General features: G+C 37.5%; 1 protein-coding gene across 1 annotated transcript in view; it reads right to left on the reverse strand.

Annotated features, from left to right (window-relative positions):
• The window catches only part of INPP4B (inositol polyphosphate-4-phosphatase type II B), a 257,500-nt gene that overhangs the window by 62,918 nt on the left and 170,680 nt on the right, over window positions 1-23,902 (reverse strand). The window contains 4 exon segments of the mRNA XM_053940443.1: window positions 4,969-5,146; window positions 13,139-13,247; window positions 17,651-17,755; window positions 22,371-22,501. Of these exon segments, the coding sequence (XP_053796418.1) occupies window positions 4,969-5,146; window positions 13,139-13,247; window positions 17,651-17,755; window positions 22,371-22,501 (523 nt within the window).

Here is a 23,902-nt window from a genome sequence, read left to right on the forward strand (position 1 = left end):
TGTGTATGGGCTTCACCATGTCCAGATTGTCACCATTGCAACAGCACTTCTTGCTGCCACCAGTGTGTCCAACATGCCTATCTCCTTTGTCTCAAACACAGCACCCTGGGAGACTTGGCTTATCCCCTGCATCAGCTGCCAGAACCTATGGAACAGGAGCGGATGAGGTGCAAGGACGCTTCCTTTCACTACAGGGTGCAACAACAAACAAAGCCCCAGGGACAGCTTGGAAGAGCCCCCAGTTTTGGTTACTTCAACAACATTGAACAGGGTTCATCTGTCAGAGCAGGGAGGGAGGGCACACTCTGCTGCCACAGAACATCCCACACATCCTGCCCAGAGCTCCCCTCCCCAAACAGAAGTACTGGTTCACAGGGGATGATGAAAATTTCTTTCACAGCACAATTACCTGAATTTACTTATCCCAGGTAAGTGGGATTTTATTTATCCCAGATCAGTGGGATTTAGTCCCCTTCTTATTATCCCAGAACATAGGGAATTGCCATGTGCAGGCAGATTCAGGTGCTGAAGTGTCTTTGTGCACACAGTCTTAATTAAGCAGGGATGTGGGAAGGTATGTAGATAAGAGCCAGAGGATCCAGCCTAAACAAGCAGGATATGCTAGAAATAAGGGTTTCCCAGCCAAGCTCCATTCAGCCCTTATGTGCTGTTCATGCAAAAGCTGGAGAAAAAGTAGCAAAAAAAAGCCCAAACCAAACAAGTGTCAAGCGTCAGCATCTCCCTGGAATTCCTGAGAAGACTCCTGTAAGTCTTCTCTCCCAGTTTCTGGACTTCTATTCTTATCCTATCCCTTTTGCATACTACCTGTTCATCTTTTGTATGCATCCACCACTACTCAATTTCTTTTTCTTGCCTTCCTGTCTCAATACCCTCTCGAAAGTTTACAGATATTTAAGACAAAAAGGCTCTAAAAAATTGATGGTTTTCTTAAGGCTCCAGCTGCTGGGTTAGGTACTTGAATGAGAAGTTTCTGCTTTTTTCCCATTTTCATTATGTTTAGGAAAAAAATATTTTCTGGATAGCTTCACATGGAAAGGCTGAAAATTTTACTGCAAATAAATCTCTAGAGTTCTAAAAATAAGAACCTCAGAAAAATCATTGATTTTTTTAAACCAAAATCAGACCTGACTTGGGATTCTTTAGATTTGCCAACACTACTCATCTCCCTGGCAATATTACCAGACCCATTCCTTCTCCTCCTTACCAGCTCGGTGCCTGAGGGAAAGGGTGTTTCTTAACAGTTTTCTTATATGCAGCCCCTCAGGACTGTCTCCTCGTAGTCCTGAATTGCTCTGCAGGACAATTTCAATTTTCTACATTTCCAGCCTCCAGATGGTGCATGCTTGGAGAATGAATTAGTCTTTGGGGAATAGTGCTATCAAACCCTACCACTCTTTGCCTTACCACGGCACAATGAGATTTGAGGGCTTGTGTGGTAACACCAAAGCTCCTCTTCAAGACTCTTCTACAGTTCCATATCAAGAGAGTTGAAACTCCATTACTTGTCTATCCTTAAAAACAGCAATATCATGGTTTTGCTGAGGTTTCATACCTATTCCCCACAATGTCCGTTTGAGATCGTTTCAGGTCTCTGGTTCAGCATGGCAGACTCAAAAAAACTTTACATTTCAGAAAATTATGAGTTTTGGATAGCTTGATGTAAAGGATGTCCACTATGACTGTGGTATTCACATGTCCCCTGAACAGAGAGAGACTTAGCTTTCTCTCAGGATTTCTCCTGAGAGAAGCTGTGAGAGAAGCAGAGAAAAGAGAATCAAAACAATTCTTATCTCATTTGCTGCTCCTGTGTTTGTGCACATGTGGAATGTGTTATGGGGATTGTTTACCTAAGGTGATTGCTTTATTGGATTCTGGTGATGATATTTTGGATTGATTGACCAAGTAGGTCACAGCAGTGTTGGGACTCTCAGCAGAGAGAGTCACGGGTTTTCTAGTTAGTTAGTGAAATAGTTATTATTAGTGTAATATAGTTTTAGTATAATATAGTATAATAAAGTAATTAATTAGCCTTCTGAAATCACTGAAGTCAGAGCACATCGTTCTTCCCGCCGGTCGAACACCACGTTTACTATATATGACTGCAATGTTTAAGTGATATAATTGAATAGAAATATTTTATAGGGAAATTTAGTTTTTAAAGAATATCAGTACAGAAGTGAGACTCCATTTTTTCTTTCAGAAACTAAAATGATTCTGTAATTAAAGTCCATTCAGGGATCCCATCGGTTTAACAGCAGTCTACTTTTAACCTCACTTTCTAACAGCTCAGTACAGCTAAATTTGCAGAACACCACTATTTATGAAATTGCACTGAAATCACAGAAAACCAGTCTATACAAAGAAATAAAAACTCTGCAAATTCTTTTAGATACTCAACTAAAGAGTATTTCTGCAAACAAAGATAGGCATAGCTGGAAAATGAATTTATCAAGCCTTCTGCAAGCTGCAAATGCTGATACACTTGTCAATAGCTAAAGGCTTCCTTAATCAATTAACAAAAAGTGATGATAAAAGGTTAGTCTCAGGAAAACACTACAGTAAATTGCAAATTATATATGGAGATGTAAAGCCATGCTTAATATGAGAAAATAAGCTCCATTTAAGAAGCAGCAGTGGAATGATTTAATTTTCCACTTTCAATCCATGCAGCCAGTCCTTCCATTTTCAACATGAAGACTTAAATGTAATTCACATTATTGATAGCTCAGATTTACTCACTGCTACCTAATAATTATAGAAAGAATTATTACATATATCAAGTGAAATGTTTTTTAATAAACTTGCAGAATTTAATCACCAGGCAAATCATTTTTATGACTTCTTCAAACAGCTGTTTAATTTCTAAATTTCTATCAAGTTAAAAAATAAGAGCATTTATTTTTTACATATAAAAAGTGTAGGAAAGATGGAATAGCAGAAGCACTACTTATGCATCAGGAATACAAGTAGGTATAATGTAATAATATTCAGCAGAGCATGTGCTACTCTATCTTAAATATAAGCAGGAACACTTTGGTAGTCTTGGTTCTCCAGTACTGTACCAGACTATAAAGACAGAATATTTTAAGACAGCAATATAAGGCTTTGAATTAACTATGAAGGATCAAATTTCAGTATTGTGTGGGTTCACTGAATTTAGTGCTTTGAAATGATATTTCCCTTTCCTGAAGTTGTTTCTCAGTCTCTCCTCCACATCTCTCTACCACACTTGCTTCCTCAGTAATCCACCCTATTTCTCTATTATCCATCTTTTCCTAAGAGTAAATTTGGTAATAGACAGGGAAGCAGGTATTGAACCACTCCTGCTGCAGTTGTTAAGACAGCTGGATTTATCTCTTCCAAGCAAAAGGTGGAGGCTAGACAGACATCCACGGAGTGCATGGGGTGAGGCTCCTTCTTCTGGGAACCTGAGCTCATGTACTGACAGCAATTTAATCCTGGTCCTGAAAAGTTGATATGAACATACACAACTAAGTCACCAGCTATAAATGTAAAATACCTATGACTTTTACAAACTGAATGAATTGGCTTTTTTGGCCCTTTTCCATAGCCAGAGTCTCCAGCAGGCCATGGTTCAAGCAGTGCTTTAGTACCATGACTGCCTGCAGCCCCTCTGAAATCATCCCCTCCTCCTGTCCAGAGGCAAATGGCCAGAGGAAACACACATTCCTTAGCAACCACCCTTTGGATCTTCAGAACAGACACATCTTTGTCTGATTTGCTTTACCTGTGCATACAGACTTCTTTGTACTAACCTCTAAAAGAGCAGCTTCACTTGTTCTATGCACAGCTAAAAATGCCCTCCTACATGCAAAAGTACATTATAATTGTTAAAACCCTCCTCCTTAAATTCCTCTGTTTCATTTCTAGGCTGAATTCTGCTTTCTTCCATTATCCCTGATATTCACAGTGACTCCAGTGTTCTCAGAGTTACTGTGGATTTACACATCTGCAACTGAGAGCAATGCTTCTCTCCCCCACAGCTCCTCTGCAATGCCTTCACAGCAAGTGGCCGAGCTCAATATTCAGATTTGAAACTCTCCTATTGAATGAGGAACTGCTGGGGTAATGGTGCTCAACAGACCAAAAGGGCTGTCACTTCCCAATAGCTGAAGATATATTGGAATGGTTATTGATTGCGTTATTAAGCCAAACTGGGATTACGTTACTGAAGGGGTGGCCCATGGAGAAATGGAAAACTCTTCACAACCTCTCAGGTCACAGCTATAGTGCTGTGAAAAAAAAAAAAATCCTATATTTTTATAGGATAACATATGCTGGGAAGTACTACAGGCTTCAGCTAATCTCCATTATCAGTCTGTGAGACCGGCGGGAAATATTGTCTTCTCTAATTTAGAAAGAAAGGAACTAAAATGAGGAAGAGCCTACAGCTACAGATGGATATAATAGGAGAAAGAGAATTAAAATTTGAGATCTCCTAGAGCCAATTTCCCAGCTTCTCCTTCTAGGCTGCATCACCATTTCTGATCATGCTCTTATTCTAAGCCTTATACACCAACCTGGCTTGAACCACCTCCCATAAGCAGCAGCTTGAAATATAACAGAAAGAGAATTAAAAAAATAATGATTTCTCATACTACAAAATTATTTATAATTTTTGATATTTTGATAAACTCCAGTATGTGGCCACTGGAGGATAAAGAAGATATATGAAATTAAATTAATTACAATTTTAAATAAAGGCAATCTTTATAGATTTCATTAATTTTCTACACGGAAAGCCTAGAGAAATGCTAAATAACATTATTTTTGTAACAACAACATTTTGAAGCTTATTTTAGCTGAGTTTATTTAACATTTCCTGATGCTGTAAAAGTCAATTTATGCAGAAACCCCCCTTCCTCCCCAGCACTTAGAGAGACTTGCTTATTCCATTTTCCATTGCAGTGAGGATTTGAATCTTACTTTTTCTGAAAGCATCTTTAAAGAATTCTTCAAGCTGTCTGGAGAACGTTGGCTTGCAGAACTAAGCAGCAGGTCTGCATGGCTTGATATGAGAGGTTGCAGATGACTGATGTTGCTGAGAACTTCTTTTGCCTTGGCTGTGTTTTCAGGTGAATAGTAAATACACTGGTATCCAGTACTGTGATAACAGAGAGTCACATAATGTCAAATTCATTTCTGCCATTAATAGCAATGTTTACGGTGCTAAAAATCTTACCACTAACTTTTGCAAAAAAAAAAAAAAAAAAAAAAAAAGCCAGATGCCTGAACTTCATAGACACCACTGAAATGCTCCTGGCTTTAAGGGTAAAAACGAACCTTTCCTTGAACAATAGCATAAAACAGACTGCCCGCCACCACATGCTCCAAGTAATACAGTACAAAATTCCTTTGAGTGACTGATCTGAACAAAAAAACCCCATATTTTTAATGTGTTTCTTTTAAACACTGTAATTCTAGAGGCAGAAAATATTTGACAAAGTCAGGAAATATTATCAAAGAGCATAAGGCTCTTATTTTTCCAACTGAACTCCCCAACAGAGTATTAACTACCTCACTAAGTCTTTCAAAATGGGCCATTAATGTTTAATTGATCAGTGGCCCACACTGTGTTTTGATTAGCCTCAGTGATGTCCAGGAAGTGATGACAAACAGAGTTATCACCAATAAAAAAAAACAGCTGCCTGATTTGCAAGAAGAGACACAGCAATGGGGCGTGGAAGTGAATTACTTCAAAACAACACAAATGCACACTGCAAACTTCCTAGTTTCAACTGTTCAAACTACTGCAATTCTTTTGCAGGACTTGTCCTATCCCTCTTTCCTCTTTTCCCCCTTGCAAATTATGCAATATCCTCTTGTACCATTGTTCCCAAACACCATTTCAGACAGCATGTACACACCCACTGCCTCTTGCCTCTAGTGCACAGTTCCTCACCTGAACTTCTTGTACATAACTCTTCCTTTTATAAAGCCCTGCTTCAGTCTTTCAGAGAAACTAAGCAAAATATTTTGCAGCTTCAGATTAAAACAGGAAAAAAAGAAACCAAGTACCTCCTGGCACATCAGCAATGCCAGAGGAATGTACATACTACTCCCAGCTGGTACTATGTGTATCTCCCTTCTCTCCTCCTGTATCTCTCCGTCATAAGTACTTCAGTCCCTTCAGCGCTTTCACCACTGATTTCTTTCTTAATTTTGCATACCAAGACCCAATATTGACACTTGTTCAACCCTCTGAACTTCATGCATTCTGTTTCATTTCAGTCTTTTTTCCAGATCTCTTCACTCCCCCCACTTCCCCTTCGTGTCTTTTATTGAGTGACTTCCAATTCCTTCTCATTAGTTTTCTACAAATTAGAAATTAAATCTTGACCAGTCCCTTACAATTCCACATTTTCTATGACTTTGGCAAATAAGGACAGCTTCAAGCAGTCTTAAAATTAAGGCTCTTGCTTACATATTTTGCTAAGTTCCAGTCCCAGTACCCAATTCTAGTTTTCTATTCCCCAATACCCATTCTATTTTTCTGTCTTTCACCAATGTCTTCACTCCTAGATACAATTCTTTGTAGAGGCAGTCAGGATGAATGGCATCTAAGTGAGCAAAGCTCAGCCATGCTACCAGCCACATCTAAATTACGATGCATCTCCAACTTACATGAGCTACTCATGTCTACTAGACTCATGTCTGGTAGAAGTCATAATTTTGAGTATTTCAGCAAAAATGAATAATATAAACTGTCTCTCCTAATGAATTAGGAAAAAAAAAAAAAACAAAAACCAAAAAAAACCCTACAAACCTCTGTCCCTCTGAGTAATAAGGAAACTGCCACAGCTCTGCCTTCGAGGTGGATACACTGTTAGTGAGGTGAACTTCCAGAGTCGGACCTAGCACTACGTTCACTGGAACACTCAAGCTGCCAGGCTCAGTAGATAGAGCAGAGACCAAGAGTAGTAGTCTATGTTAATTGCAGTGAAGACAATCTTAAAAGCCTTGATACTTCTCTAATTCCCCATCAAGCTTTTCCTTCCCTTCATCAAACAGTCTTTTTTGCAGGCTGAATCTGGCTAATGCTGTTATCAAGCTCACCATGCACATAACTCCTTTCTGGGATTTCCCTCAGTCTTTAAATCCCAGATAATTTTCACTGATCTCCCACAGCTCTAAGCTTCACTGAATATTGCAGCAGAAAAGCTACAGACACCACTGTAAGAAAGAGGGCAGAGTGACACTAAAGGTGTGGGCAGTTGTCATTGCAATTAAGTAAATCATAGCTTTTAAGTAAAGGAATTAGTGAAGAGAGAATGACTCTTCAGAATGACTGGTAATTATGTGGATAATTTAAACATTTCTGGAACCCTAGAAAGCATGACACAACTTCAAATATTTAGTTCCTCTCATAATTTGAGGACAACTTCCTCCATCCCCCTAGAAGAATGCGTAATTTTTTTCAGAAACAACACGTTTGGGAGTATTTGAAGTTTCTACCTGTTGTCTTCACACTGTTGCATCTATGACAGCTGAGCTCTTCTGAGGCCTTACCCTCCCTGAAAAGACATTACTACTTACAAATCAGTGACATTCCTTCCTCTAGAACTTTTAAAGCTTACTGCTGCATACAGCTCTGGTTTGTAAGTACTATTAGGTAGAAGAGGCAGCTGCCTCTTACAGAGAAACTTTTCACAGTGGTCCTAAGGCACAAACTAGATGAAACTTTTGCATTAGGGTAAAGGCGGCGGGTGGGGCTCTGCTGCTGCTCCGCTGGCCGGGCTGCTGCCATGAGGCTGGCTGCTTGCCTTGTTTTACATATCTATTCTAGTAAAGAACTGCCATTTGTTTTCTCATATCTTTGCCTGAAAGCCCTGTAATTTCAAAGTTATAATGATTTAAAAGGAAGGGGGTCATATTTTCCATTCCCACCTTCCTTGGCAGACACCTGTCTTTCAAACCAACACATTTGAATTAATATTAAATTGGCCACATTTTAGTTCTAGATTAACAAAGGTTCTGCCTGAGAATAAATACTGCAATATGGTAAATGTCTAATTTACAATGAAGCTCTGAGTTACTCCACTCCTGCTGTTGACTGCGTAATTTGTGTCACTGAGTTAAATTGCGACCATCTGGGACTAGCTTAGTCTTCCAGCAATGAACATTTGACCTCCCATTTTTCACAGCCAAACCTACAGACATTAGCATCAAGAATATAGTTAAAGCAAGTGCATCTACCCCTAGATAACTTGAATTTTATGTACATTACTGAAGATACCAATTCAGTGGTTTACTTATGGATCATATGTATTCTGTCTAAAGAGGGAACTTATGATCAAAACTAAATTGCTACATAAAAAACTGGGTAATTCATGATCTCAGGAAATAAAACTAAACCAGATGATCAGAGCTGAGGTTATGGAAACAGGCTTGGAAAAAACTAGAAGTTTGAATTACTTTGGTTTTTTTATTTCTTTTAAGATTCCCTTGCCACCTTGGAAATTCTAACGTTGAATATGAGGAAAATGGAATGATGCTGTTAGTTCTGTCTATGATGACCAAATGTCCACAAATCTTTATCTTGAGCAAATAGCTAAGGCTGTATGCACGGCACATTGCCGCTGCTTCTCTATTTATCTTCATTCCTAACCCAGTGAAATCCAATTTCTCTTCCTCACACACATGTATACATGCAAAAAATAGGGTAAAGTGAGCAAAGAATAACATGAAAAGTGTTAGGCATGGCAGGCATTTCCTTTGAGAAGAAAGATTACAATTAGATCAAACGCAGATCTCTGGGACTTTCTGTGAAATTGTACCATTTCTGATTCCTCAGAGATCGGAAATGTGTTGAAGGTTACAAAGTTCAGGCAATAGGAACACAGAATATTGCAACATTAATAAAATCTCTGGTCACCAAACAGTTACCTTACTGAAGGAGCACATCTCATATCTTTACTAAAAATCTAGGCCTCAAAACAGAAATATAGAACAGAACAGAAATGTTCAAACTCAAATTAAATTTATTAAATTATTATAGCTTTGGGGAAAAAAAACTAGCAGAAAATATTTTTCAGTAGTTCTAGTTTTACCAATTTGCAAATTTAAAGCAGGATCATTTCTCAACAGCTTGCTAGAAATTATGTATAAATCCACAGTGAATGAATCACATCACCTAATGTAGCTTGTACGCATCTCTTTTTCTTGATGGTTAGAGTTGGGGCATTAAAAATTTGCTATCATAAGTGTCTATGTGTTTTGGTTAAAACAGAGATGATTAAATTAGATTTTAAATAAGAAAAAAAAGTCCTTTGTGTATCTCGAAAGTGATTTATGAACACTTCAAGCAGTGAGGCACTATATGGGTATAACTTGGAGAATGTCTGATTTAAATGTTTCTGCACAGCTGAGCTCTAAAAACAATAATTTGTTGACTGATGAGAAGACAAGCCCTTCCATTTGCTGGAAGAAGAAATAATCTATACTATTAAGCCAAAAGAGACTGTATCTGAACAACTGCCTGACTTTTTCTTTTATACAGATACAGGAGAGGAAAAAATTAAAAGAACATGCCAATACAGAATAATGAAAAATATTCTACAATAAATGTATATCATACATAAGTAATTAATATTCTGCAATTATTTGCCATACTTTAATCATCCTATTTCATTTATTTTAATGCAAATGCTATCATGCCTAAACAAAATTTTTAAAAAGTAACAATTGTTCTTACTCATGTTATGAAATTCACTCCCTGCTACTAAAGGGACAGACATAGTAGAGCCATGCCTCACAGACTTGACTGATGTTTATAGTGGAAGGGACTTTGATCCGTCTCTTTGATACAGATGAAAATAGTATGCAATGGAATGGGCTTCAGATCACATACCAGAAAGTTCTATATTTTTCACCTAAAAGAAAAGCCTTTCTTGCTCTTATTTCAGACTTTTATTTTTTAATATGCCTTTAAAAAAATTGGATATGACATTCCTGATGGTGATAAATGAGAGAAGAATTGCAATAACACTGCATTTTTTGTAAATATTATTATGCAGGGCTTTCCCTTTGTGTCTGCACAAGGATGCATATTCTGAGTAATAGAAAACATGCCAGAACTATCTTCAGATACACACTTTCCACATTCTGCTGTTTGATAAACTTTCACAAAACATATGTCTCAGTCTTGTTTTTGTTTTGCAATTGCAAATGCTGCCAGATAACCGTTCCTCTTTGTCTGTTAATTACACAAGTCTAAGATTGAGCAAGAAATACTTTGTGATATGCTGACACTGCTGAATATTTTGATAAACTGTTCCAATAATCAGACTGAAGGTCAGAGACATGCAAGGCATTCTGTCACATCTTGAAAGCTACCAGGATTGGCCGAGAACTAATCTCTTCCCACATCTCACTCTAGGTCTTCAGCTCAGTTAGCCTAGAGAAAATGGCTGCTGAATCTGTGATTTTTTTTCTGTTCATTCTATATGCTGACCGACATCACAAGGTGTCACTTCTTCCTTCAACAAAATCTTCAGAAAATCTGCCCCCATCGTAAAACAGGAAATTTAAACTGCAAGAGGTGCCCCTGGGGACACTATGTGTCCTCAAAGCATCTTTATGCAGCAAAATAAACAAGTGTGTGCAAAATAACACTGTTGTCACCACAGTGAAATAAATTTCTCCATTATAAGATTGAGAATGGTCCTTTCATGTATTTATTTAAAGCAGACCTCCTCCTGAATATTCATTAAGTGAGATTGTATTGAGAGCTTGCTTACTCCTGTCTTTCAACTCACACAAGTTCTTGAAGTTGAAAAACCAAAAGATGGCGTTTTCTATGAGCTGCTCTCAAAGATAGCAGGAAAGGTGAATTTTAGAGGCTTCCTCCTTTCTACTTTGTGAGAGTTCATACACAAGTGACCATTTCCCCAGCTCTGGCAAGCAATTAGCTGAAAATTGCAGTACACTGTTTTCAGCGCTCAAACTTCAGTTTCCTAGACTGACTCAGGCTCAATTTTTAGGAAGAGTCTGACAGGATAGTAACGTAGCTACCCTAGTTGTAGCATCGTGAAGACAGACTTTTGCTTTTCCAGGAGAACCCAGAAACATAAAGGAAACTGTCAGAGTAAACTTCTTGTACCCTGTCCTTAAAAATTGCCAAAACACAGGTGTTTCTGAGGGATGCAGGAAAATCTAAGCAGCAGGGCAAATGGAAGGTGATCTCCAGGCTCTTGGCATAGGCCTGAAATGCCTTGATAGAGCCTGCACAAAGCTCTCACCCATCATCTCCTCCCCCCTTTAACCAGCAACTAAGAAACATGGGCACTGTCTAGTGATGCCTATGAGATATTGCAATGTGTGTTCTTCCAGGAAGACATTCTCTTCCCTAAAAGGCATTTTCTCTTTTCTCCAATGAACAGAATTCACAGAGAATAATTTGTCTCACAGCTATCCTCCATTTTGGGAAGTCACACTCTGCCAGCATGGATATGCTGCAGGACTGAGCTAGTAAGAAATGGTTCATTTTCTCAAAGCTGAGCACTGTGAGAACTGTAATGTTCTTTATATCCTATGACTTTAAAGAATTATGCCTATTATATTATTTATATCTTGCGGTTTCAGTTATAAATTATTATGATAAAAACCCACAAACCACTATTGCAACTACATTAATCAGATAGCAAAGGAGCAGATACTTTAAGAAATGTCTTTAGACATTTTCTTCAGTGGAAAATGCGTACTTTGTAGGCCTCCATATGATGGGGATAAGGCTGCCCATACCAGTTTGCTGACAGCAGAATATTAACACAGAGTTCATTGATGTGTCTTATGTAATCAACATGATGCACATGTTTCATTGGCAGGTTTCAGCATCAGAGGTAACCAGGGAAATGAAAGATTTTTGAAGATTTAACAGGGTTTTAATACTGTGTAGTGCAAGCAAGACCCCCTCAATAATATGGATTTCAAAGCAACTAGATCTGCTGGGTTTTGTTTGATTTTAATATTAATGCCAACTCCTACTCAACCTAGAAGTCTACAGCAGATTTGAATAATTTTCCTTTTATTCTTTAAGATATTTTATCCATGAAACTTTTTTGAGCATTGAATATAGTGGAATGAATTTTCTGTCTGATTAATTTTCTGACTGTCACAATAATTTAGATCAGAGTACTTCCTTCCTGCATTCTCTTTGGAATGCTGTAACACCACAGTGAGCACCATCAGTTGAAGCATTGAGCAGTCACAACTACAGGTGCTGCCAGTGACACCTGTGCCTGCTTGAAAAGAAGAACAGCCATAGCAACAAATACATCCAATTCTTAGTTAGGAAAAGATGTAACTAACACTTTTGTGCATGTTCAACAGTAAACAAAGCATTTGAGCTCCACAATAAACTGCAACCTTTATTTTTGATTAGTCTTATTTTGGCTTTCTGAAGAATAAGAGTAGTTTGTTTTTTCACAATGTACTAAAAAAACTTCTATCTTAGCATACACCCAGGCCTGTCAGAAAAAGTTGCTACCTTCAGTTTCTATATTTAGAAAGTTGTCTACAGGTACATTCCTCTTAGCACAAGAACTGCCAAAGAGATACCTCATTCTGAACAGCAGGTTTTCAAGTACTGAAATACCTCCAGCTTCCTGAAATACGAGGAAAAAAAATCACAATTTTGAATCATTAAGGTTGCAAAAGACCTCCAAGATCACAGAGTCCAACCTTTGACAGAACAACTACCATATCAACTAAACCACAGCACGGAGTGCCAAGTCCTGTCTTGTCTTGAACACTTCCAGGGATGATGACTCCACCACATCCTTGGCAAGTTCCAATGCACAACAACCCTTTCCATGAAGAAATCCTTCTTGATGCCCAATCTGAACATCCCCCAGCACAGCTGAGGCCATTTCCTGTATTTACTCAGAATTAGTCTTAACACTAAAAGTAGACTGTGCTTCAATTTTCATCAAAGCAGGGAAAATAAAGGAAATATTTTATGAATGCCATGTCCAACCCTACTAGATTTTACTCTTCTATTCATTCAGGAGGATAAACTGTTTCATTATTCAGTGAGCTTACAGCATTTTAATGCAACCTTAATGGTATTTCCCCAGCTACCGGAAAGAATACTTACTTTCGTCTTTCTGCCTCAAATTTACTCAGCAGTTTCCGGAGACCACCATTCTTAAATCCTTGGAAATGTGCAGCTGGGGCTCCCACAGTGATAACATCATACAGAGCGTCTGGAATGGGAACAGAGAAACACAGATATTTGAATGCTTCTATCCCCAGGTCATGGGAACACTGTGACATCCACTCCACAAAAAGTAAGGGTAAGTCTGTATCATTTCCTGGGAATAATTGATAATCCATGTTCCAAGAAGGCCCAAAATCAATCTTTCTACACAGGCACCTGCACACTTTAAAAAGTTCATTTGATTTATGGCTATATCTAAATTATGTGCCACAGTGTAGAACAATATTGCAGCTCTGCAGTTTACAAAGCTGCCAAGTAAATTGGCCCATTGTGTATTTCATTTTATTGCCCCTTTCATTATTTAACTTGTAGACATGTTGAGATGCACAGATTCAAGCATTTTAGAGTCAAAAGAGACCATTATGATGGAATAGTCTGACTGAATAATAGAGACTACAGAATTACAGCTAATAATTCCTGCCTCAAGCTTGTCTCTTGGTTGAGTGAAGGCATCTCTTTGTTAAGGCATCTAATCTTGATTTAAAGATTGCAAGTGACAACGAATTCACTGCATTCCCAGAGAAGTCAATCAGACTAGTGAAAATCCCTATTTCTTTTCTAGTTCAAATTTGTTTATACATAATGCTACTGTACTTTCAGATATAATGGTGTTTAATGCTAAACTGGTGAGCTCTGCTCTATGACAGACACTAACTTTTTACATATGTTTATAAACACAGAGAAAGTCAGTTGTTCTCAGCTGAGAAGCTACCAGAATAGGAAATAAACCATACTAATTAAATTCTTGCCAAGGAAACCATCTGTTGTCCCTTTCTGTATATACCTGATGCCTTATGACATAGGGTATGAACTTTTTGTGTGGATATATGCTTACAGAACTGGAGGTGAAACATCATTTTTCAAAGAGCTTGTGATTGGTTGTCAGTGCAGTGATGAAGATTTAATTCTACCCCACACCACAATAACTATTTCTTCTGAGTTTAAATTTACATTTACAGTAAGTACCTGTTTTGTACCTGAACTTACTGGAGGTATGAAAATACAGTTCAGAACGCCTCATTCTTAAAATGCGTTTCTAAAGGAAACATTACAGGATGTTTTTTGAGAACTGTTTTATTCATCAAGGAAGTTTCCCATGTAAATTAAAATCTAGACCCCTCCTAAAATAGAACTTGCATTCTGATGATAAATATCCCTAGAAGCATGAAAACTGTACAAATGATTCACAGTTAATGAACTATGCTTTACTTCCTGAGCTGAATCTCAGAACATATTTGCTCAAATTGATTTGAGCTCTAATGAGTTGGTGACTCTTCAATATCCACTTAAAAGGAGAAGTGACATAGTTTCATTAGCCTAAGGTGAGCTTCAAGATTCTTAAATAGCCCATTCTTTCAGGTCTTAATATAGATTTATTCATAATACATATTCTTCAGCTATTAGAATTCCACTGGTACTTGACCATAAGGAGTTCTATTGCTTAGAACAGCAGTGGTTTGAAATCAGGATAAGAGATGAACTCATCAGGGTTCTGAATATGTTTAGAGATAACTCATGAAACAACAGGAAAACATTTAAAAGACTAAACCCGGTTCTGACTGTTTTAAAAATAGGCATGACCCTGTTTATAGTTACTTTGGGAGGTAGAGGGGATTTATCCAGAAGGGAGCCTTTATTCAGCCTGTGGTCTCTTCTCAGCATGGTCGAGGAGCAGCTGTCTGAGACAGAAACACCCAGCACAGCTGAGCACCTGCCTCACACAACCTACATGGCAGAGTGAGGATGGCAAAGGATGAGAAGCAAACATCCACACCTGATGATGGGCACAGGGCAATGTCACTCCCAATTTCCCAGAGCACAGTGCAGCGGAGGAGTGCTGCAAGGCTTGGGGAGGAACGCCTTCTGATGTGCTCTACTTACACATCAGTGGAGCTCCTTGTTAAAGACGTGCAGTGTCAGCATCAGTGCGCTGCTGCAGGAGTGCTCCAGTAACTCATAACCATCAAGCAAGAGCAGGCTACCTCTGACACCCCTCTGCAGTGAAAATGGAGCTTAAAATGCAGCAGAGCACCACAGGAGTTGTATCTTATTATCAAGAACAGCTCAATCCCAATTTTGAATCAACCTGCCTGCTTCCACAGGAGGCAGGCAGTGTCTTAAAACTGGCCAGATGTAAAACAAAAATCAGTTCACCAAATCTATTTAAAATAAGCACATATTGTAAACAGGAACAAAAGCAAAGCTATGTCAATATATAGATTTAAGCTCTCTAGTATGATGAACAGAGCACACAGTGGTGTTTATCAAATGGATAAGGATATTGTTGTCTCATAGGAAAATAGTATTTTTCTCAAAGCTATTCCTACTGAAAGTTTAAGCACACTTTCTCTTCCATGTCAGTACCCAATAACAATCCAAATAAAAGTTCAGGAAAAGTAAACCTGTTATTATACATGTCAAACCAAAAAAAACCACACACCAGTGTGTATATACAATAGATGGGATTAAAACCTATCTTTCATTCCCAAAATTAAGATATCTGATAGTGCAAGGGTTAATGACACTTCTATGGATCATTAGCTTGTTTAAATGCCACCTCTACCAATATTTATTCTCCCCATTCCAATGTCATTCTCCTGGTTATATTCCAGGTGTCCTTTGATATATGCCAAGCAAAGCATGAGCTGAGAAAGACCAACTTGAATATTCAAGTGCTGCCTACTCAGATTGATTAGCAATTGCTAGAAACTGTTCAGACTGTATATATCTAATACAAGACACAGTGAACATTAGTTAAGTAATAGAGGCAGAGTTTTATAATTCAAAGATCCAAATTTAGAAGACAACCAGAACAATTCTAACATTTATCTCTTTCTGTACCCTTTTTGATTATGGATTAACCATGTGCCCCAAGCAAAATGGTCTTGGAGAAGAAGGGAAAAAATTCATAAAAAACCAAAACAAAACTCCAGTACTGTAAAAGTTGTGGATGCTTAAGTAAGTGACATATTTCATTCTATTTTTCTTTTTATTTAGCAAATAGACATCCTGTTCACAAAGAGGTTTTCTTGAAAAGACATAATGTTAAGCTTCTGGCCACCATTACAAACCTAAAAATCCTTTTGAGTTAATTAATTAACTTTAAAACATTGAATTAAAATCTGTGGTATCACATTATATCACTATAAATCCCCATCTTGTTGAAATGTTTGGAGGCACAGTTTTTTAGTAAAAGAAATAACAAAATATTGAACCAACCAGTATTTAACAGGTAATTGGAAGCCCCTGTGTCCAACTTAGAAGTGGATGAACATCAGCCTCATACAGTGTAAAAGAGGAGTTGTACCACTGTTTGTACTTATTGTTTCACAATCTTAGATGCAGAGTGTATTAATAAGGCAAAAACCTTACAGAATATAATTTCTGTGTTTGTAGTAACAACAAATTTAACAGATCTCAATTTGTCAACAAATTATTTACTGTGCCATGATTTGGTCATATATATTTATCAGTATAATCTTAGATCTGTAAAGGAAGCTGCTAAAATCATATGCAAGTGGCAACAACAGAATTCTGTGTTAAAAAGAACCCCAGATGATGTTACAGAAAGTTATCACCCTTTCCAGGAGATGTTTGGAAGTTTGCAGTATTTTCAGCATAATCAGTGATGCATTTTCACTTAACACTGAGCAAATGCTTACATGGGGTAGGTGGGCATGACAGAGTAGCACTGCTTAAGCTGATTTAGAACCAAGCAGCGCTGGGCTCATTACAACTTCCTAAGAAATAGGATAAATTAAATTTAGAAGCAATGCTGTCCTTTATGGAACCATGTAACTCCCATAACCTGGGCTGGTGAGCTCATCCCAGCAATCTCTGGGAGGAAAAGTACTGTACTGTGCTCTATCCCTATCTCTGGTGGCAAACTGGCGGGGATGGGGCTGGTGGGGGGAGGGAAAAAACCACCTTAAAACAAGAGCATTAAGTCTGGCTTTTACAGCATTATGGACCACAATGAAAAATAAAGTGGGTGCCAGAGAAGGACATGAATCTTACTGAGCATTGTGCAGTGTGTCTCTACGAATCATGACAGTATTAGTTCTGCACTGCTACGACAGAATATTTTTAACCATGCATAGGTTACTAATACATTTCAGTGAGCAGATATTCTGCATTTACTTACTTGCCTGAAGTGTCATAGGAACAAAATGAGCACATCCCTGGAATCTATTTTTAGAAAGGAACTTAGAAGAAATTTAGTTAACCAACCCTTAATTTTCCAAGATCTGCAGTAAATGTCCACAACTTGTGGCATCTGAAGATGAGGCAGGGAAATTCCTTGCAGAGCTTTGAATTGGATGTGACTTCTAAATTTTAGTGTAACTGTATTTCAAAGCATACTTTGTTGTACTTGGAGAGTTTCTTTACCTTTCAATCGAGGACTATGCACATGCATTCTTTGCAGATGAAGATTTATTGGGATGAATTCTAGTGTTTTTTCTCCTTTGCTACAGCTTGACTTAAAGGAAGAACCTGAAAAACAAAAGTTTAAAGAATCATTGTCTTAAGCACCTGTGGCAGCAGCTCTCTGGCCACAGAGAGCAGGCAGAGTTTTCCAGGCATTTTCCTGGGGAAGGCTGGAAGAAGATCAGAGAAAAGAACGAGTAACAATTCTTATCTCCACTTGCACCTGCTGTTGTGCAGATGTGGAATGTGTCCTAGAGATTTGTTTACCAAAGGGTGATTTCTTAATTGGACACTGGATGGTGTTTGGATTGATTGACCAATTAGGTCAAAGCTGTATCAGACTGGCTGTGAGGGTTACTGAGTTTCTTAATAAATATAGTATAACATTAAGATGATATACTAAAACAATTAATCAACCCTCTGCAATCATAGAGTCAATGCTAATTATTACCCAACTGAAAACCTACAGCAACAAGCACCCAGATGTTTTTGTATTCCTTTTAAAGCAAGGATGATACTTGGGTGTGAGGAGCCGTCTTTAATTTACCTTCAATGTGCAATTGTGTATTACGAGATGAAAGGTTTCACTAACTGAGTCTCGGCATGTGTCCATACTGGAAGCAACAAACCAGCTTTTAATTCACAGAACAATCTAATTTTTTTATTCTAGGAGACAGAAACTTTTCCCTGCTGTCTGAAATGAGTCTGCAGTCTGCTGGAGACAATGTAGCAGTTAATGTGCATTATGTTCATTCTGTGCTGAAACCACAAGGTTACAGAGCTATGATGGCACTGCATTTTTCCAAGTAACATTTTTTTCTTCAAAGAAAAGTATTATATTGAATAGGCTATGCGTTCTTCCTAGAAAGCTCAAATAAAAAAAGACAAACTATCTTAAGGAAAGCTATATATTTGTTCACAGGAGGCATGATGCCTTGGAAAAACAAAACAAAACAAAACAAATTAATATGCCTGCATATTTCAAAAGCATGAGATCATGAGTAGTTTTATGGTAGTGTAAAGGAGTCTAATTAAAGTCTGACAGTATGGAAATATAATTTACCTGAAGGTATTTTATACAGAATCTGCATAAAATAAAAGGGTCTAGATTAGGAAAGAGAAGTGGCCCTGTCTTCCAACTCAGGCAGCCCAACATTTACCTAGGCCACTTTTTCAACACTCTATCATTTTGCCAATCGTTAATTAATAGAACTAAAATTCACTCATTCAGATAGAATTTTAAAATAAATTTTGTCAAGGTTCAGCCTTTTTTTTTTTTTTTGAAACAGCCATACAAAAAGGTAAAGGAAATATTTTGAATTGTTTTTTGCTTGCTCAGTCAAGACTTGCTAGTGTTTATCTGTTGAAACTGCCACAGTTTCCAGCAGGACTAAGCACTGAGCCTCTCAATATAAACCACTCTGCCAGAGGGCACTAATGATGCTCCAGACCAGCCAAGCCTGCTTAGGCTGCTCCCGAAGCTTAGGAACTTAAAATAATAATTTAAAACAGATGAAGAGCAAAGCCAGGAAGAAAAGCAATTCACAGGAGTCAAAATTTTAGATTAGACAGGAAACCCCACAGTGCAGATTGAAATCAGGAGCTGTTGATGATGCATCTGAAAAACACAAGCAATTAGTGGGGTAGTAAAGGCAACTCAAACTATCAGGAAAGAAATGAGAATAGTGCAGGGAAGGAGACTGTAAGTAATTTGGAAACAGAACAGAAGGTGGGAAGATTATTTCTGAGAATTCAGCTGAGACCAAGTTCAAAGCTTAAGGATTGATAACTGGACCTGAGACAAGGAGACACTGGCTGAACAAGGGGAGTATAAGATGACAGCAAATTAAAAGGAGAGCTGAAAGAAGAGTAGGAGGGAGAAGAGCCTGCTCTCAGGAGTACACTTCTGCCTCGAGCAGGAGCACAAGATATGCAGCATTGCTGAGTTGTGTTTTTCCTTTTCCAGGGAAGACCTGTGAAGCAAGTATCCCCTTCCCATCCAGCACCAGAAAATTACTGGGTAAGGACCACCCAGCTGCTTTCAGTCACTAGAGTTGCTCAGGTATGAGATCCATGCAGTGGAATTAACATCTCAATCTGCATTTGCCTTAGCATCCATACAATAAAGCTAACTTTAAGTATAGCCTGTTTTTAAGAAAGTTTCATTTCAGAACTAAACAACAAAAAAAAATTACATTCCCTCAATTAAAACAGTTCTTGTTATTATTGTTGCAAGATCAAACTCTTCAAAGTTAGGAAGTACCAGAATATAGATGCAACTTTCATCTGACATCCACCTGAAGAAGAACTGTGAAATGGGCTTCAAAAATATATCATATATGAGCTTTTACCAGTTCATTGAATGCTCAGTGTCTTTGCTGCTCATTTTAAAAGCAGTGATTCAATATCTTGTTTCCAACTTTAATTTCAGTATTTATTCAGAATTTTAACATGTTGCTCAAACCTCCCTCAAAGTCAAGGTTATTAATTTCCTCAAACCTGTCTACTATATACACACTAACAGCCTCTAAGGACTTTCCAAATTTTTATAAAATAATGTTAACTGGTTGAGTTATAATTTCACCCATCCTCATATCAGAGAATAAACATTAAAGAAACAATGCAACAATATAAGATATGGAAGAACACTCATTATAATGCAAAATCACATTCCATTTTGGAAGCACAGCTCCCGCTGGGCTGAATTGCATCCATAAGTACCAAGCACTTCTGCAACACAACCTGTGTCTAGTGCCAGGCTTCCATAAAAGAACACACTAACCACTTCTCAAGTCTGACTTGCCTACATAGGAACTTTGTGACAGAGGCAGGGATAATGTCCAGTTTTTGAGAACAATATTCAATTGCCTTAGCCTTGACTGTCTTTTTTCCCCCTTCTAGGGCTGGATGAATAATAGTTGTTTTCCATTTGATGACTGAAACTGAAAAAAAAACCAGTAATTTGGGGGGCAGGAGAAATCATTTGGGGATGATTTCATGTCAAAGTGAAACAAACAATTTTCCAAGTTCCACTTCCTCCCAATATCACCAAATCTGTGGTTTAGATTTACCTGAAATTACTGGGTTTTTTGTTTCCTAACCCTTATATCTTCCTGGTATGTTTCCTTACAATAAAATGCTTTACATTCTCTGAAATTCTCCCATTACTGAGGATAAAAGTGTTTGCCAAAACAACTCAAATCTGAAATAGTCTTAACTTTCTTACACATCCATCTTCAATAAATATGCTGCTAAACATGAATTGCTGTCTCACACTAATGTGGTTTCCTCATACTTCCACAGCAATCTCTCGATTTCAAAAAGAAATTAAGTGTTCTCCTAACAGTCTTCTCCACTAAATTCCACAAATAGTTTGGTTGCGTTGAAGTGGGTATCACTCAGAAAGCCTAACTTGAGATTGTGTTGGGGAAGTATGAAAATAATTTGGAGAAATTTTATTTGCAGGTGCTATCTACCCTTCTGAACACTTCAACCCAAACTCAGGCAATATTCTAAGATGAAGAAAGACACCTGCACTGGCTAAACTGAAAAGCAAAATGGTTTTTGGCATTCCTTGAAATATGTTGACCTGAAAAGTCTGAATTAAAATTGTGCTCACATCCCTAATCTTAGCAATTTCTACTTCATAAGTACTTGAATTTCAAGTAGCTACAATGTGCTCCCAACGTAACTATTTGTGCAACTACAGTATTAAGTCAAATCTATGTCTGGCTTGCTTTTCTAATCAAAGACTATAATCATGTTTTTTGAAGTTATTAAGTGTACTGTTTATAGAGAAGAAATGAACAAATTGACACCTCGCCATTATTTCTCATTTTTGCTACAATTATTAGGTTGCTTTGTTTTCTGATAAATGTCCCTTCTCTTTTGTATATGCTGATTCACTCCTCCTGGATAATCTCAGTTTCCCTGGTCCACTTTATTTCCCTCAAGACCGAATTTAAGATGGATCCTTTAACATTATAGACCCTTTAGAAAGTCAATTTGCACAATACAGGTCTTGCAGGGTTTATGTTTAATAGATTATATTGTCTATTTTTTTTTAATCTCAAAACGTCCTTTCAATATTTTCCTGCATGTTATAATTATTACATTCATTATCTGTATTTATTGGCTTGTTTATGACACTTTATGGAGTGCTTTCAAGATTAATTAGCCAAAGACTGAAAATACATATATATATATTACTTAAAACAGAATCACAGGACGTGTCATAGTGGGTTAGACAGTAGCTGCCAAAATTGGAACTGGGATATTCTGGCGATGGCAAACAATCACAAATACAAGAAATGTCACTTTTGCAAACAAAATGGAAATTATTATACAAAATTTAGTGCAACACATGAGCTTTTTTCTCCCAACAGATATTTAAACAGTTGACCAACTGCTTTCAAAAAAAGCTTACTTTCAGTTAGAGAGTGGTTTTTCTTCATACACTAAAATAGGATTTATCTTTTTCTGTGACCAAGAGTCTCTGCATCCAGCTCTGGACTCCCAGCACAAAAAACATGTCTTAAGAGGTCTTAAGATCTCTTCCAATCCAAACCATCCTTTAATTCTAAGATTTTTATGTATTTTATTCCTTCTGAATATGCCAGTACTTCATAGCTAACAATCTAGTAAATTCTTAAATGTTCCAGATAAAATCACAGATTCCTACCTGTATGCTTCCCAAGCTCTTCAAGAGTGTCCTGGTACATGCTCAACATCTGATCGCAGTGAGCAATTACACTTTTGCGCATGTTGTCCCAGTGAGGAGCAAGTTCTCCTAGGTCTTTAAGTTCCTGATTCCTGTACCAAAAAGCAAAAAGAGAAGGCACTAATTAATTCATTAATCCATTAAGATTCATCCAATTTAATCTAAAACAAGTTTGCTACAAAACATCAGGAAGATTTCCTAATTGAAATAAAATCTGTTTTCAGAATGCTTGTAAGATCTGCTTTTCATCTCTGTTTTACAAATACACAATAAAGTATGTCAGTAGATGATGCAGCAATTTTTGTGTTCAAAACTCATCTGGTATAAATGCAGTAACCTTCAAAATAAAATACTATTTATTTCATGGAGGAAAGAAGGCTTCTGGGCTCCAGAGAGCTGTGCTCAGAGCGAGTAACTTTTTGTGAAGAAATATTAAACACCATTGGAAAGAATACGAAGTTTGCTTTTCTTGCAAGACTTTCAGTATAGTTGTTTGGATGCACTGCTCTTTGGATACTTTCATAAACACTTCATAAAAATATTTATAGCAGTGTTTCTACAAAAGTCAGTTTAACCAACACACCAGCCTTCACCACATTTCTTCAGCATTCAAAACAAAACATACACACACAAAACCCACTGACACCAGTTCCCTAAAATGTCATGTCCAGCCTTACAGTATTCATCAGGTCAAAACAGTAGTGCTATGGTAACCAAACATGTCACTGGAAATCCAAGAGGAAATCCTTTACTAAATTATCAGTTTTCCTGTACATTCTTGAGAGCTGACCTGAGTGAAATAATTTGAACTTCCTGCACAAACAAGCTTAGTATCCTGGGCTTTCTGTTTGGTTTTTCCTCTTGCAGAGGAAGTTTCTCCTGTATCTCTCCCAAAGCACTTTGTGGGACCTGCTTTTAAGGAAAATAAAATATCTTGAGTCAGTCTTCAAACATCTGGAATTTTGCAGGAGAAAATGTTTGCAACACTACCAGTTTTCATCATTTTCCTTGGAGTATCAAGAAAGGTGTTTCACTGTAATTCTTGGAAGTCTCCAAAAAAGCTTCCAGACAACAGCTCTTGCATACAGAAAAATTACGGAAGAAAAAGAAAATATGGGGGATAAGGGGTGGAAAGAGGGAGAGAAAGACCAGTGTGCCCGCAGCACAGGAACACAAAGTTTACTTATGTGAGTATTAGATTTGACCATTAGTCAAAAAGTCTTAAAATTATTTCTTAAAGAGAACAGCCACACATTGGTGATGTTTTCCCCATCGTTACTAGCTTTGCATTAGTGTAAACAATGTCAGAATAAGTTCCATAGGCATAACTCTGCTCCTGGTGTAGATGACAATCAAAACCAAACAGATTGCACTGGAAGTGGAATTAAAGCATTTCATTTATACACGTTCTTGAAAATATCAAGATGGAAACAGAGATTACAACACATGAACAGTTTATGTTAATGATATTATTACTTTTTGCCATTTAATTG

The sequence above is a fragment of the Vidua chalybeata genome, chromosome 4, assembly GCF_026979565.1.
Source record: "Vidua chalybeata isolate OUT-0048 chromosome 4, bVidCha1 merged haplotype, whole genome shotgun sequence".
Taxonomy (NCBI): Eukaryota; Metazoa; Chordata; class Aves; order Passeriformes; family Viduidae; genus Vidua; species Vidua chalybeata.